The sequence below is a fragment of the Dryobates pubescens genome, chromosome 8 (assembly GCF_014839835.1).
Source record: "Dryobates pubescens isolate bDryPub1 chromosome 8, bDryPub1.pri, whole genome shotgun sequence".
Lineage (NCBI taxonomy): Eukaryota > Metazoa > Chordata > Aves > Piciformes > Picidae > Dryobates > Dryobates pubescens.
The window spans coordinates 13,817,672-13,832,499 of record NC_071619.1 but is presented as its reverse complement, the minus strand read 5'-3'; the positions used below and the strand labels follow the sequence as shown (position 1 = coordinate 13,832,499).

Below are 14,828 nucleotides of genomic sequence, written 5' to 3'. Positions count from 1 at the left end.
TATTTTAAACAGCCAAAACAAGCAAGATTCTCATTATTCTTAACTACTATTTAGGGAATTGATAACTTTTCTTCTGTCAAAGTGTTATTTCCCCATCATTCAAGTGTCATTCTCCAGCTATATGTTTTTTCACTTCTCTCATGCTTGACTGGTTTTGAATGACCAACAAAATAAATGTGCGTATGCCAGGTTACGATTAGCCCTTCCCACGTAAAGGCCATAGCATTTGAACCACAAAGAAACATTTAAAAGCATTAGAAATGAGACACCTGATTGGAATGAAATTGGTTAGTGAAATAAAAAGATCCCCACTCAAACTTGAAGTGAAAAATATTTATTTATGGCATGCAAAACTATAAAAATTACTAGGAAACCCCTCACAAGATACATTGCAATAGCCAGACAAAAGCAAGCAAGTATGTTTAGTAATGCTTACTAGCAGTTAAAGCACACAACATTAAGAAGCAGTGTTGGAATATCAGAAAAGTACTGTCCACTGGAGAAATATTGACAGGCAAGGAAAACTGTCTGTTCTCCAGAGTAGACAAGGTTGATCTTCAACCGGATGGGACTGGTATTGCACTTTCTCTAAAGAACAAGAAATATATGAAGAGATGCTAGAGACACTATTCTAAAAGCTCTACTTGGTGCAATCAGGCTTATCTGTTACAGAAAAATATTGAAAGAGCAGCACTGTAAAATCTTCTGAGGTGTTTTCTATTCAGCCTAGAAGATAAAAATCGCATTAGTTGGGGCTTCACAATTTTTGTGCCTTTGCAGTAAATGAACAAACTCTCAGATTGAAGTTTTTGCCTTCTTTAAAACTTCCAAAATATCAAATATTTTTAGGTATTTGGTAAAATTCTGGCACAGAGAAATGAAAGGGAACTTGAAAGAGACACATCAGTTGTAACTTTTTCACATAAGGAACAGTATGGCTTTATTTTTGCAGTTGTCAGGAGATAGAGGCAGAAACTGCTATGTTTCAGAAGCCTGAGGAATGAAATCTGTTTTCCAAAAGAAGAAAAAGCTGAAAACAAAACAAAACAAAAAAAAAATCAACCTTTCTCTAAGAAGACTTCTATTAGAGTCTGCCATACAGTTCAATGACTACTGAAAACAAATGACCCTCCTTCAGGAAACAAGGATTACAAAGGCAAGAAGCTCAGCATTTCAGGGAACAGACAGCCATTTCAGAAACCTAGGTGTTGCTCACAGATGTGGATATATTGAAATGCTTTTTTTTCTTCCTACAGCAGTTGAAGAATCAAGGAAGGATTTGTTTAGTTTGGGGTTTTTTTTTGTGCGTGTGGTTTTGTTGTTGTGGGTTTTTGTCGCTGTTGTTATTGCTTTGGTTTGTGGGTTTTGTTTGTTTCCTTAAGACCATCTTAGGATTTTATCTCACTATTTTCATGTGGCAGAACCTGAACATTTGCTGGAATTGATTACTAACAAAAGAACAGAGCATGCATTTAGCAAACCTTTTGTTCTACTGAAAACACAGCTTTAGAACTCTGGTTTCACAGATAACCACCCTACTGTTTTCATTTCACTCCTTATTAGGGTAACTGGAATAATTTTTATCTCTTCTTATTCACCATGATTGTCCTGTGAATTCAGTGGAAGAATGACAATCTCACTTCTACTAAGAGCTTGCTTATTTAGAAGAATGAAATGCTGTTTGGGCTGAAAGGACACTATTTACATTGATGATGAAATATTTGAAGAAAAAGAAGATTTCAGAGTGGCAGAATAACCTGAAAACATATTTCGGTTTATTGGTCTATGTGGCAATCTCAAGTGCTGCTGCAGGGAACGCAAACAGGATATTCATTGCAGCTTTTAAATTTGGCAAGATTTTGGGGAATATGTAATTCTGAGGAAGATTATTTTCTTGGAAGTATATTCATGTACCCAGATTGAAATTGCTCTCCTGGTAATCCAGTAAAGACAGAAGGTCTTATTTCCACAGATTTTTTTCCCGTATAAAGAAAACACTCTATCATCACACTCAACTTGTATTAAGCAATGGCAGCTTATTCACCACACCTGTCTAGTTAAGAAGGAGGCTACAGCAAGCTCACTTCCACCTCAAGGGAAGTGACTTAAGTGTAGTACCTCTCTTTCCCAGAATGAAAAGAAACCCCAGCCACCACCACCAAGAAACACCAAACCAAAACCCCCAACAAACCAGCTGTAGCCATCTGATAGCCTTATCTTACCAATCCATGATCTCCATGACAAATAAATATGCAAATTAATTCCTAAGTTTATACATTTTGGAATTAAAAAAAAAATAATATATATATAAAGACTCCATTCAGAAAAAAGAAAGACATCTGCACATAAGATGACAGCTGTTTCCGTTGCTGGAATATTAAGACACCTCCAGGTTTCTGCATACTAACAAGCTTTCTCACAAGTAGTCAGTGACTGAAATTGCTGTGATCCTTGCTAGAAATTCAAGCACATCTACCTAATGAAGAAGGTTCATGCAAGCCCAGAATAACAAATAACAAGGCAAAAGGAGACAGATGTGGAATGATTATAAACCTGGTTATTGCTTTGCACTCTCTTCTGAATATGTAAGGTTGCATAGTCCAGAGCACAAAGGAGGGGGGGGCGGGAAGAAATGTGTCTGCAACAAATGGATCTTTTCCCAGAGTCTGAAGAATGCACCTGCAGGATTAAAAAACTAAATTGAGGACTCAATATGCATAGAATAGATTAACTCCCTCAGAGCAAAACCATGCCATGTGGTACTTATCCATATTTACCATCCTCCTGCACATCTGACAGTCCTAGACTACTGCTCTTCAAGTGGAGGCATTTGATCAAGGTGAAAAGAGGCATGGAAGCAGCCTTAAAATAACCCTAGGTGCCACTGCACAGAATGGCTGGAAGACTGGTGATTAGGTGAGGAGAACATGGCTGTCAAGTGGACACGTAAGGAAAAACCTTAGCATCTTCACCTAAGCATAATTTCTGAAAATTAGTAGTGGGAAGTTTATGCTGCTCATTTTTATCAAGTCACAGCAAGGCTGTGAATCAACCATCCTGCACTTTAGCCAGCAGCTCTCTTATGACATGGATTGTGTACATCTCTTTGAGTATATAGCACAGGAGAAAACCATCTAGTCAGAGACCAAACTTGTCCACCCTGAGAATATGGAATTTGAGCAGAGAAGTGACCATACTACAATTACCAACAAATTCTAGCAGATTAATTATCATCTCTCCCTCTTCTTATTTAGCAGCTCATAAAGGTGAAATGTTTGAGACAACATATCCATCATATTGTGCACATATTTGAGCCCTAAAATGAAATACACAAACACAGAGGAGGTAATTGAAGAACACAGAACAGATATAGCATATGTACAACTTTCAAAAGCTTAAATGTACATGTAAACTAGAACCAAAGTGAAGTCTTTTCACCTTCTGAAGCAGATGAGATATTCCCACTGATTTCAGTGGGGTCAGGAACTCTGCAATTTTCATAAGCACCTGGGAAGCTCCTTGCAAAGTAATGAAATTTAGGCATTGACAGCAACATTGAGTTGAAAATCTGCATACACTCTGGTACTGTTCTCTTACAAGTGCAATAAACTAAGTATGCTGCTCTAATACACTAGTGAGCATACTCCATTTGTAAGAAAATACCCAAAAAACCCAACAAAGCTGAAATGAAAGTTGATTTTGCAATAGCATAAATCTCACTGTAGTACTTTACTTTCAACAAGGAAGAAAGGATTACCATGATTCCAGTATTGACTCTTAGAATGTGCAGACTAGCAAGGGGATGCTAAAGGGGATGGGGGGAGAAATCACAGTATTTAAGTAATTTCATCTCCACATAAGTGACTACAGCAACTATATAATGAAGACTTTATTTTTACTACCTGCTCATTACTTTTGATTTCTGACCCTCTGCCTCCACAAAGATTATCTTCGTTATTGTTTGCGCTCATTGCACCGTTGCTTAATTCTGGAGACCTAATTAGGTTTGATCCATATCTGTTCCCAGTGGGTTTTGTTGTTAACAATGAAGCCATCTTGTTAAAACGTGGTAAAGAATTTTCATTTGACCCTTGAGAAGTTTCAGAAGAGTCTTCCAACACCACGTAATTGTCTAGTTTATTTGCTTCAGCAATTGATTCATTTGGGCCTTTTAGCATACCAGATGTATTTGACATTTCAGAGGTAGCATCAGAACAGTCTTCTCTGTGATCAGATGAAGCAAAACCTATCTTTTTACCATTAACAAGAGACATATGTTCTTCTAGATTCATGCCAGACACCTGTGTGCATACACATGGAGCTTCAACATGAAGATCATTAACCTGGTGACTCTTTGGTTCTATTTTTGGTGGACTACTAATGGCAAAGGAATTAAGATTTTCCTTTGAAAAAGCAACCTCATTATTATTTTCTAGAGGTAGTGACTCTTGTGTTAGCAAGTGATTTTTCCTAGCTAGTGGTCCACTGTTGGTTAGAGAGGCAAAAAAGTTATTTGTATCTGTAGGTTCAAGTGGTAGCTTTGGAAAGGTTTTAATTTTTCTCAAAGAACCTTTCCTAAAAATGCCATCTCTCTCCAGGTCAGTAACACATGATTTTATATCCAAAGCCACACTAGCAAAACTGTCAGTATACGCTGCATGTTTGTCCTCTTCTCTGTTCTTTTTAGCTTGAGTTCCAAGTTGAGAATGTCGAGTTTTCTCATTGTCCAAATCAATTTGCATTTCCTTTAAAATACTTTCTCTGCCAGTCACCATAGAAACTACAGAAGAGTCCTTATGACAGGTAGCTGTCACATCTTCCACTGCAGATGGATCACCTGCTATGTTGTTTTTCTCATTTGAACATATTTTAGATCCCAAACTTTTCTGACACATTCTTCCCTTCCACATGTTATCACAGACATCTAGATGCAAAAAACAGATGCTTGTTATATTAAATGTGTATTTAAACCTTCTAAACTTTCTTAGTTATTCTTTCTATTTCTGTTTCTGCCACTGCTGTTACATATCTTCAGTATGCCACACAAATGAATTATTTTTGGACAAGTAATTGCTAATACTAAAGTACACTAACTATATTAATTATGTTCATTTACAGTTTTATGTCTCCTGCTCCCCGCTCCCAATCCACAAATATCTAATAATAACTTTTGGATATTTTTTACTATGTATAACAGGAAAATACACAAAGATAGTACTTTAAAAATCATTAGACTTTCAGGCAATCTGAAGTTCTAGGCACTGTAAAGGTTACCTTGAGAAGCACCAAATGACTCAATTGAAAGAACCCTTCTTCCAACAGCAGACAAGCTTTGACAGATATTACTTGAAGCAATCTTCAGTTTTTCTTCACATAATGACAAGATGCTCTAGAGAAAATGAGTGTTAAGTATTTATTTAATAATGAACAATTTGTGACTTTTGACTGCAGTGACCCATGTTAACTCACAGAGTACTTCTGAATTTTTAGGATACTACATTGTAGGTCTTTCCTGCACTGTTCATTATACTGTGTGCTTCTGTTACATGGTTGAATTAGTTTCTCATTTGTTTCTCATTTTTACCATGGTCTATCATGTAATTATTTAATACAGTTCTAGCCTTACAGTTAGAGCACTAAGAACAACAGATAAAAATTACTAATGTTAGATGTTATCCTTTATGAATAACATACTGAAAATGTAAAAAGCCACGGTGAGGATTATTTTTAAACAGCCAGTCATTCACTTAAATTGAGTGACATAGGCAGGATGATTAATGCTTTTATTACTGAAATTACATTAAAAGTAAATCCTGAGTCTTTTAAAAACTGCAAAAGACAAATATCTAGAAAGCACCATTCCCAATTAGAGAAAGCAATCAGTATCAGATCTCTAATCTGTAGCCTTAGCATCATTTAATGGCATTAGCACTGGTATCCCACACAATTAACAATAGACTTGTCTTAAAAACTTCTCACTGGCCAGGAAGTAGAAGAGAGCTGCCTTTCTAAATGCATCTGTTTCCTCTGTAAGTGCTCCTACATAAGTGATGAGACCTCATACAGCTCTAAGGGGCTGTTCTTCCCCTTTCTTACAAAATTGGAGCATATAATATATAAAAGTGATCTCTCTATTAATGAGCACACATACCAACATATTTTTGTCGCTTTCTAAACAGAAAAATACTTAGGGATATTTTACCTCAATATCTGGCCTATTTTCAGGATTCTCTTCTTGCATTTGTTCCAGCAGAGCATGCAGATCTTGCCCAAATTCTTCTTCTGTCTCAGGTTGTACTATATATTCTATTGCTGCTTTCAATGTTGCACCCAAAGAATAGACGTGTGCCTGCACGAAGTTTAAAAAAAGACATAAAAATGCTGCCAATTCTCTTTCTCCTGCCAAAAAAGCTCTGAGAACACAAGGAACAGAGCTTATATTGTTTTCATTTCTACCTTACAAGGTAACAGTTTAATGGAAAGGTGGTTTAATATAAAGAGGAGGAACAAAATGGGTTTCAGTCCTGCTTTGGGTGATAAGCTTGTTGCAAGCAAAAATAAATAACCCTATGGGGTTATTTTTCTTCCTCACCAATAATCATTATTATAATTGTTCATTAGCTACAGTTAAATATAAAACACAGTCCCCTGTGTGTGTGCAAATAATATTTAAGTTGGAAGGGTGCTGGGAAACTGAAGTGGTATTTCTCTTAGCTGGAGGGGGGCGGGTAAGAAAAAAAGCAGTTTCACAAATACTTTTACTTCTAGAAGTACTTTTTGTGCTATCAACCACCAAGAACGGAAGCAGAAACAATACAGCACAGTATCACTTGTCTCTGAAGACACTTATGAAACTATTTTATGGAAATACTCCATGTTTGCCACCTCCAACAAAAATGGAAGTCAACCAATGACTTTCTAAAATCTAGTGCTAATGCATCAGATTTGCCACTACCTCTTCACTTCATAAGTTTTCCGCTTCTTAAACTTCCCTCCCAAAAAAACCCCAACAAACCCCCAAACCTTTCAAAAGAATTAAAAATATTTTACTCCTAATTGTTAACTTGACATGCTTATTTTCCCCTGGTTGGCATTTACCAAACAGAATACCTCAGGGAAATTCAATGAACTAGAACATAGGAAAAAAAAAATAATCTTGTCCTGCCTCCTCCTCTTTTTACTCAGTTCAAAAGTAGTATTTTACATACTTCTGCAAGCATAACTTTTGAGGCTATCTTTAAACATTACCTGCACATTTAAGCCTCTCTAAAAGATGCTATTCCTCAGCATCTGATATCATTTACAGAATGTACCAAATAAACACTGCATAAGATTGAACAGCAGTTTATCTAGACTTCTCTCAGTAGGAAATCTATATGAAGTATTTCTTACAATACAGAAGAATAAGAAAGTGTATTTGAATAGAATCTCATTAAATACAACTCAAACACCAGTTCCAAGAGCAGAACAGAAAGATCAGGAAGTTAACTTTGAAGGAACAAAAAAATTTGGCTTTTGACAAATTTTCCTCATCCACATGTGGATTGATGTGGATATTACAGGATACAGGAACAGAAAGGGCAGAGCAACTTGCTACCTCATCAGCACTTTCTCCACTTAATTTCTGTTCACAGTGGAGTACAGCTCAAATCTCCTGGTCTGCCTTTAAAAGCATAGAATGTGAGATACAAGTAGAAAGGCTTTCAATCCCTTAATTTTGCTGTCCTGTTTTAAATAAATTCACTGTGTCTTTTCTTTTACAAGGGAAAAGCCAATCCCATACTAAATAAAGAAAAATGCTATTTTTCTCCCCCCAAAGAAAATTGTTCTGCTGATACTTTCTGTCCTCTGTCATCCAGAACAGTTTAATCTAGCAGATTTAATTACCATAGTGTGAAAATTTGGCCATTTAATTACCACAGCTTGCCATTAATTTATGTGCTAAAACATTTATTGGGAACTTCAACAGCTTTTCCAAGTCAAAACTTTTGCTTTGATGTAAATCCCCACTTCAACTTTACCCTCTCTCAGTTCTCCAGTCACTTTGCCCTCAAGAAAAATGAAGAAAAATAAATCAGGTATTTAATCAATTTCCTGAGCTGGCAGTAAATGTGGCTAATATGTAAGTTATTCAACATAACCTTAAGTCTCCTATGTGATGAGACAGTGAATTTGTGATCATCCACTAGGTGGGGTGTTCCCCAAGTTTATGCATCAAACTTGCTTCTCCTTACCACATTGTTTAGGCTTGGGAAGAAAATTTCTCTTTATATGTGAAAGTAGAACAAAGTAGTAAATGCAACAAATAAAGCACATTCATAAATATAAAATATCTAATGCTCACTACAAAGGACTTCTTTCAATGAAATCAAGCTCACAATTAAGCTAAAGGGCTTTAATGTGTTACAAGGAAATTAACAAACAGGAAAGGGTAGCAAACAACCTTCCTTTTCCTGGAAGATGAGCAAAAATTAATACTGTGTTGGCAGTTAGGAATTTTCTTAAAGAATGAAGAGGTTTTTTTTTTTCACTGAAGATTTTTTCCTTACTTGCTGATAAAAAATCTAGCTGTGTTACAGGATACTATTAATGGCCTGATACATAGCATGCATTTCAAGAAAGATCCAAATGAGAGAGAAAAAAACCAACACCTGCATCAAAACAACCTCTTCACAATTCCTAAAGAGATTTCCAAGTTAAATATTAAATGTAACTTGTTAGAATAATTATGCAGACCGTGCAGACAAAACTGCCCTATAATATCAGCTTGAAAAAGGACGGGAGGAAAGTGAGGAAGTCACATCAAGAAACTGGTTTTCCAGATTTGGTCTTCATTACTCTTAGCCAAAAGTTTGCAAATGTAATAGGAACTGAAGGTAAAAATAACAATTGTATGCATCACTGGGAAGGTCATCATGGAAATAACGTGCCCTTTAACATTTAAAATGGCAACATGAAGAAAAGATTTTTCTAGAAAAGTCACAAGTAATACCAGAATGGTTTCAAAGACACAAAGGAAAAACAAGACTCAAAAGTGAACAAACAAACAAAACCCCAAACCCACAAAAAATTCAAATGGTGAAGATACTACCTACTTTTAAAAACTTCAGGCTAAGTACTAGAAGCACTTACCAAAGGAGAGGGCAGCTTCTGTCATCATGTTAAAATTTTATATTGTGAGTGAAACATACCAAAAAGGTTTCTGTCACTTCCAATCAGAAGTTATTTGGCTTACTGCATACCATTTTGTGACCATTTAACACTATAGGAAGTGAAATAAGAAAATAGTAATGATTCATTCTGGGTTTAAAATCTGCAAATTAAAAGATCAAGAGAGGAAGTAAAAGCTCCAAGCCTACTTAGAGTGTGACAGAGGCTCTGTTGTACCAGAGCTTGGCAGGGCTAAAGAGCTAAGATTCTATAGGAACTCATACTTGCAGACAAACACTACAGAAAAGTTGCTGACAAAAGAGCTTTTGAATAGTGGCTGCATAAGCATTTAGCACACTGCAATTATGAATAATGACCATTTACATTTTGTATTGAGATTTCACAGAGTTCAGAAATGTAGGTCTTCAACAGAACAGAAAAAGACAGACCATAATAGAACTAATACTTTTTGCAAGATCTTTGTGACTGAATCATAAGCCATGGGAATAGTGTAAGAAAATTCTTGGTTTTGACACTCACATCTGACCCTTATTTCATCTTACAGTTTTTTTTTCTTGTTTTATTGAAATTGGTGCACATATATAGATGTTTCCACCTTTTCACAATTCAAAGCATTTAAAGGGTCCATAAATGAAAGCTTTAGTGTTGTTACAAAACTCAGCTTTATAAACAAATTCAAGATAATGCTTGAGAAAATTACCACTGGGAGAAAACATTCAATATTTACTTAAGCCTTTTCAATGTACTGACTCTAAAATTTTTATGCAAAACCAAGTCAGACAGTAATACTCTTCAGCAACAAAAAGAAAGGGAAATAGGCCTATTATTTTTAATATTCTCCTTCATTACAAGGGGACTAAACAGTTTTCTGCATAATTGTAATTACTGGAAGGTGCTATACCAAATATTAGCTTTTTATTTATGTGGCACTTTGGATGTGTAAATAATTAGTCTGCAGAACATGCCAGAAGTGCTAAACCACTGTAGACTAATCATAAAACATAATACTCTAGCTTGAATTGTAGTAAATGCTGGAAAAACAATGCTTTAAACCAAAGCTGTATTTGCAGTTTGTCCCTTCTAGCTACAGTTGCTACTTAGCTTTGTCTAAAAAACTCTTTCCCCAAGGACTTCTGAAAAAACATGGTCACAAAAAAGCTGCTATAGGTCAGATTTTGTCAAATAATCTGCTCACAGATGAAGTTTGCAGGTATTTTAACTCTGAAATTCCCTTTTAATTTACCTAACTGAAAGCTTTCAAGTTTTGATATGTTCTTAGGCAACAGTCTCATGATCAGTTTACATTGCAAAACACAACCAAGGCTTCATAGACAACAATCATCTAAAAATCAAAGCTACAACAACATAAGGAGAGATGAACCAAGCTAAATACAAATGCACTTCGAAAGAGCATGCATAACATACTATGACTAAATGTTGCCTAGTCCCTGCATTTTACTGTCTTTTGGCTTCTTGAGACCTCAAGTGAGGAACTCTTATCTAGTACATCACTCGAATCTGACAATACTGTAGTTGTGGGCTTCTTGTCTGTAATAGATCACAACAACTGTTTGATCTCCATGACTTTTTCTAAGCTTTATCCACACACAATCTTTTGCATCTAAATTTGCAGAAATAATTGCTTATTGCATAACAAAGAAGTATTTCCTCTTGTCTGAGCCTACTTGTGTTCATCTCATTGTTGCCAGCTATTTCTTCATTTATGAGGCTGGTAAATCCTCACTCCATGGCTCCAATCATGGCATACTTCACAGATTTCCAGCATAATTTCTCCCTCAGGGCATTCTCTTCCAGGCTAAAGACCATTACTCTAAGTAATTGCTTCTTTTATGAATGCTGTTTCACCATCTGCTCCTGGAAATTTACTTTACTGCTAATTTCATCTTCTTGGTCACTAGTCTGCTCTGACACTCTTATTTGAGTCAAATTTTTGGTGACTCCCCATAAGGAATAGTTGCAATGAAAGAACCTCCTGAAGGCCCTACAAGACGAAAAATATTAGCACTGTTTGTCTTCTATAACTTTCTCTGAAAAATTCTTTTGCATCTTGATCATCTGCAGTCATTGCAGACCTTGGGCAGCATTTCTGTGTTTTGACTGATTTGGAAAAATGGGTTCTGCTTTTTCAGACTTTTGTAAGCTTTGTGCATATTTTTTGACTTATTTCTTATCACCTCCTTAAGCTTCTGCATACAAAACTATTCAACTCTTTCTTTTTAACTGAGACCTTCTATGATAGGACATCCCTATTTGTTCCAAAGAAAAAATATACAATATGTTTAGAGCAGTTCACCCAGCTACCTGCAAACACTATTTTAACAGCCATATGTTTTGGGTTCCGTATGGCTATGTAAAACACAGGCAATGGCTGTTCAGCCTAAGCTATCACCATTTAAACCATTCATTAATTTGAATTGCAATATTGTCAATTCAGAGCTGCACACAGAGAAAAAGGTAAAAAAAAAAATATATTTTTTTCAACTAGAACTCAGTATAGTTTCAAGAAGCTGTTAACTATTGTAGTGAAGACTGAGATGTAGCTTGAGCCACTGGCAGCCATCTCTGTTAACATTCATTTCACATTAAGGAGTAATGCAAAGATGAATGTACACAGCAGCTTGACTCAATGTGAACCAGGCTATGTGCATGAAATTACTCATGCACTTGCAGGGTAAGGACACAAATTAAGACCAGGTTTCTTACACTTTCATCCCATTTTCAGGCTCACTCAAAAATCAGCACCCCAATACTACTGGATAGCACACCAACTGACTGAAGAAATGTAATTATGACAGGTAAGGAAGTACTTTGCAATAGAACTGCTGGAAATCTCACAGGTTAGATAGCAAAAGTTGCACATCTGTAAAGCTTCTTCAGCAAGGCAATTTTTCAAAAATTCCCTCAGAAACTGAATTTCATGTGTCACAATTTTCCTTATGCTTTATCAGCCATTAACCTCTTTACTTTTAGGTAACCTGCCATAGGTAATTCATTTATCACTTAATTAAACTAACAGAATTTATTCCCTGTAGGCATAGAAACAAGGAAATCTAGAAAGAAGTTATTAGCATGCTGAGCAGACCAGCTCTGTCTTCTCTCAACTCTATAAATATTGTATTTGCTGTACAATGAACAAATCTTAATGTTATTTGTAGTTATTAAAGCTATTTGTTTAAAATCTTAAGCCTAAAGAAGGTGCCTACAGGTAAAGTCTGTCAATCTTTGAGTTAAATTATGAATTTGCATAATCCTGTATTGGGGGGATGCTTATTCCACATTTTGAAGCTATAAAACTGAAGTGTAGCACTTCCAGTTAAGAATACTATGGGCAAATAAACTTATCTCCATTCTTTTACCATGCCAGGAATCAGTGACATCAGGATTCTGATACGCAAAATATTTGCTGCTTTACCTTTTTTTAATGGGTTTTTATGGTGGGTTTTTGTTGTTTGTGTGGTTATTTTGTTTGTTGGTTGGGTTTTTTTGATGCTGTAACTGAGGAGAATGATGTGTGTGACAATCATTTTTGTCATAATCCTGAAGCCTCAAGCAAGACAAGTAAGATAACTCTATGACCATCTAATTCATAGTGAAAACTGAACTAGTCTCAAAATTTTAAGCTAGACATTAGGACATTGTCCATCTTGCCACCTACTTCAGTGTCAGTCAGTTCCTAAACTTTGCAAAGAGAAGGTGGTAGTTATGAATGTTCTCATGCTCTGGCAAAACAGCTCTATTTTCAGTTCATACAATGAATTGTTTGTCATTGTTCCAGGGAGTATGAAGTCTCCAGATCCAGTCTAGCAATGATAATGGACTTTTTAGAGACCTGAATATCCATGTGAAATAAACATGAAATTAATGAAAGAAAAATCTATTAATGTTGAGTAATGACAAGGAATAATTTTGCTGGAGCTTTTCATTTTGCTTTAAGGGTTCAGGGTTGCATTTCAAAAGCATTTTTGGCATTCTAAAGAGTAAATTGTGGAAATAAGTGAAGAGTGCAATAAAGAATTAAGTTTTGCCAATAAGGCCAGCATAATAGTTAGTTCACCAAAGAAACGAGTTTGAATAGTTAGCACCAGAAAGTGGCAAGATAATTCTACCAAGACTAAGGAAGACAACTGAGAAAGCTGAGAAAGTATCGATTCCAACGAGAAAAATTTACGTGTAAGAGGATGAAGATAAGTGACCGATCCAAAACATTTGCATATTTTTCAGGAGCCTGGTATTTTATGCCACTGCATAAGCACAACAGGGGAGAACTACCTGTCCTCTTTGACATAGATTTTTCGCTCATGATGGGAATTATCTGCAAGCTTATCCAACACAGCTCATCAGGCTGTGTTGAAGTAAACTGCAACTGTCAGAAGAGCCAACTATCCTACAACATAAAACCAAGTCCTCTACTCAATCCCTATCTTCCCCTCATGAAACCAAAATCCTCAAATAAGCTGACATGAAAAATGCTTTTCTACATCAGAGGACAATCTTTCTCAATTTCAAGGAAAACATTTATGTGAGGTTTAATAACGCTTTCTTATAAGAACCTAAGAGCTCACTAAGGAAAAAACTAAAATGTTCTGTGTTTTCATTGAGGGGGTAACCTGTGCCGTCAGTAATTCCTTCTGAGGGCATTTTTCTGCCTAAAAGACAGACTATTCAAGATAAAAGAGAAGTAACTCTCTGAGAAGCTGTATTTCATATTTAGAGGCAGAACTGTAAAAATATTAGCAATATGCTCAAAAACCCAGCTAGAAAAGACCAATATGACAACTTTGCAAGCCTAACTTCAGAACTAAGCCACAAGCTATAGGTTTTTGAGGTAATCAATTTATAAACTTCAAGATATTCTATACATTAAACAACAGGAAAACACAAAAAGGGAAAAAGACTGCTGTAAAAAAAGAAAACAACTCAGCCTACTTTGTTTGGTTAGCTCTTTATATAAGCAACTGAAGGGTGCTACTGGGTTTTTTATTTAGTTTGTTTCAGGGTTTTTTGGGTCTTCTTCTCCCCTCTCCTCCCCCACCCGCTCCGCTCTCTTGTATAAAGCAACTTGCTCAGGACTAAGTTCCTGAATAGAACCTCAATTTGGGCCAATGATGTAGAAGCAAGAGCAGGAGAATTCGATCTCTGCTTCTATAGCACAGTAGAAGCACAGGTAATCAAACAAAAGTAAATTATTTTTGTCACTGAAGGAAAAGACAGGTTTGAATAAGGATGGCTTCAACTACACTAGGAGATAACTTATCATTTTCTGATGACAAGCCTTACTGCTGTTAGATAGAATTAGTCTCAAGAGGAGGCTACATGAAATTAAGGGAAACAGAGCTCAAGCAAAAAAAGGCACTAGGTGTTTCAAAAGACTTATTTCCCCCATCAGATAAAAAACAAAATCACAAACCCCTCTAGGAGAACAAGCAAAAAGTTTTCTTTTTTCCCTCCTGCACTGAGAGCTACCGAAAGAATAGAACAGTAAAGATAACCTCACAGCATTCAAAGCTACTGCTTTAAAAGACTAGGGAAGTGACAAAGGCAAGATTTCCTTTATACTTTCTGTTGTTTTGATTTGGGAGAAAGATGAAGGCTTTCATATTTAGAGATGGACCAACAGCTGAGACCTGAGCTCAGTC

At 36.0% G+C, this 14,828-nt stretch overlaps 1 protein-coding gene across 4 annotated transcripts in view; it reads right to left on the bottom strand.

Moving 5' to 3' along the window:
- Positions 1–14,828, bottom strand: part of KNDC1 (kinase non-catalytic C-lobe domain containing 1) — a 56,963-nt gene that overhangs the window by 29,487 nt on the left and 12,648 nt on the right. For 3 of the 4 annotated variants that reach the window (XM_009908090.2, XM_054163400.1, XM_054163401.1), the window contains exons 4-6: positions 6,203–6,349; positions 5,275–5,389; positions 3,903–4,924 (exon numbers count right to left, since the gene is read on the bottom strand). In XM_009908090.2, coding sequence (XP_009906392.2) covers positions 3,903–4,924; positions 5,275–5,389; positions 6,203–6,349 — 1,284 coding nt within the window. Of the gene's footprint in view, positions 1–2,311; positions 2,680–3,902; positions 4,925–5,274; positions 5,390–6,202; positions 6,350–14,828 lie in introns of those variants that run through there. The other variant, XM_054163402.1, reaches the window with a different exon arrangement.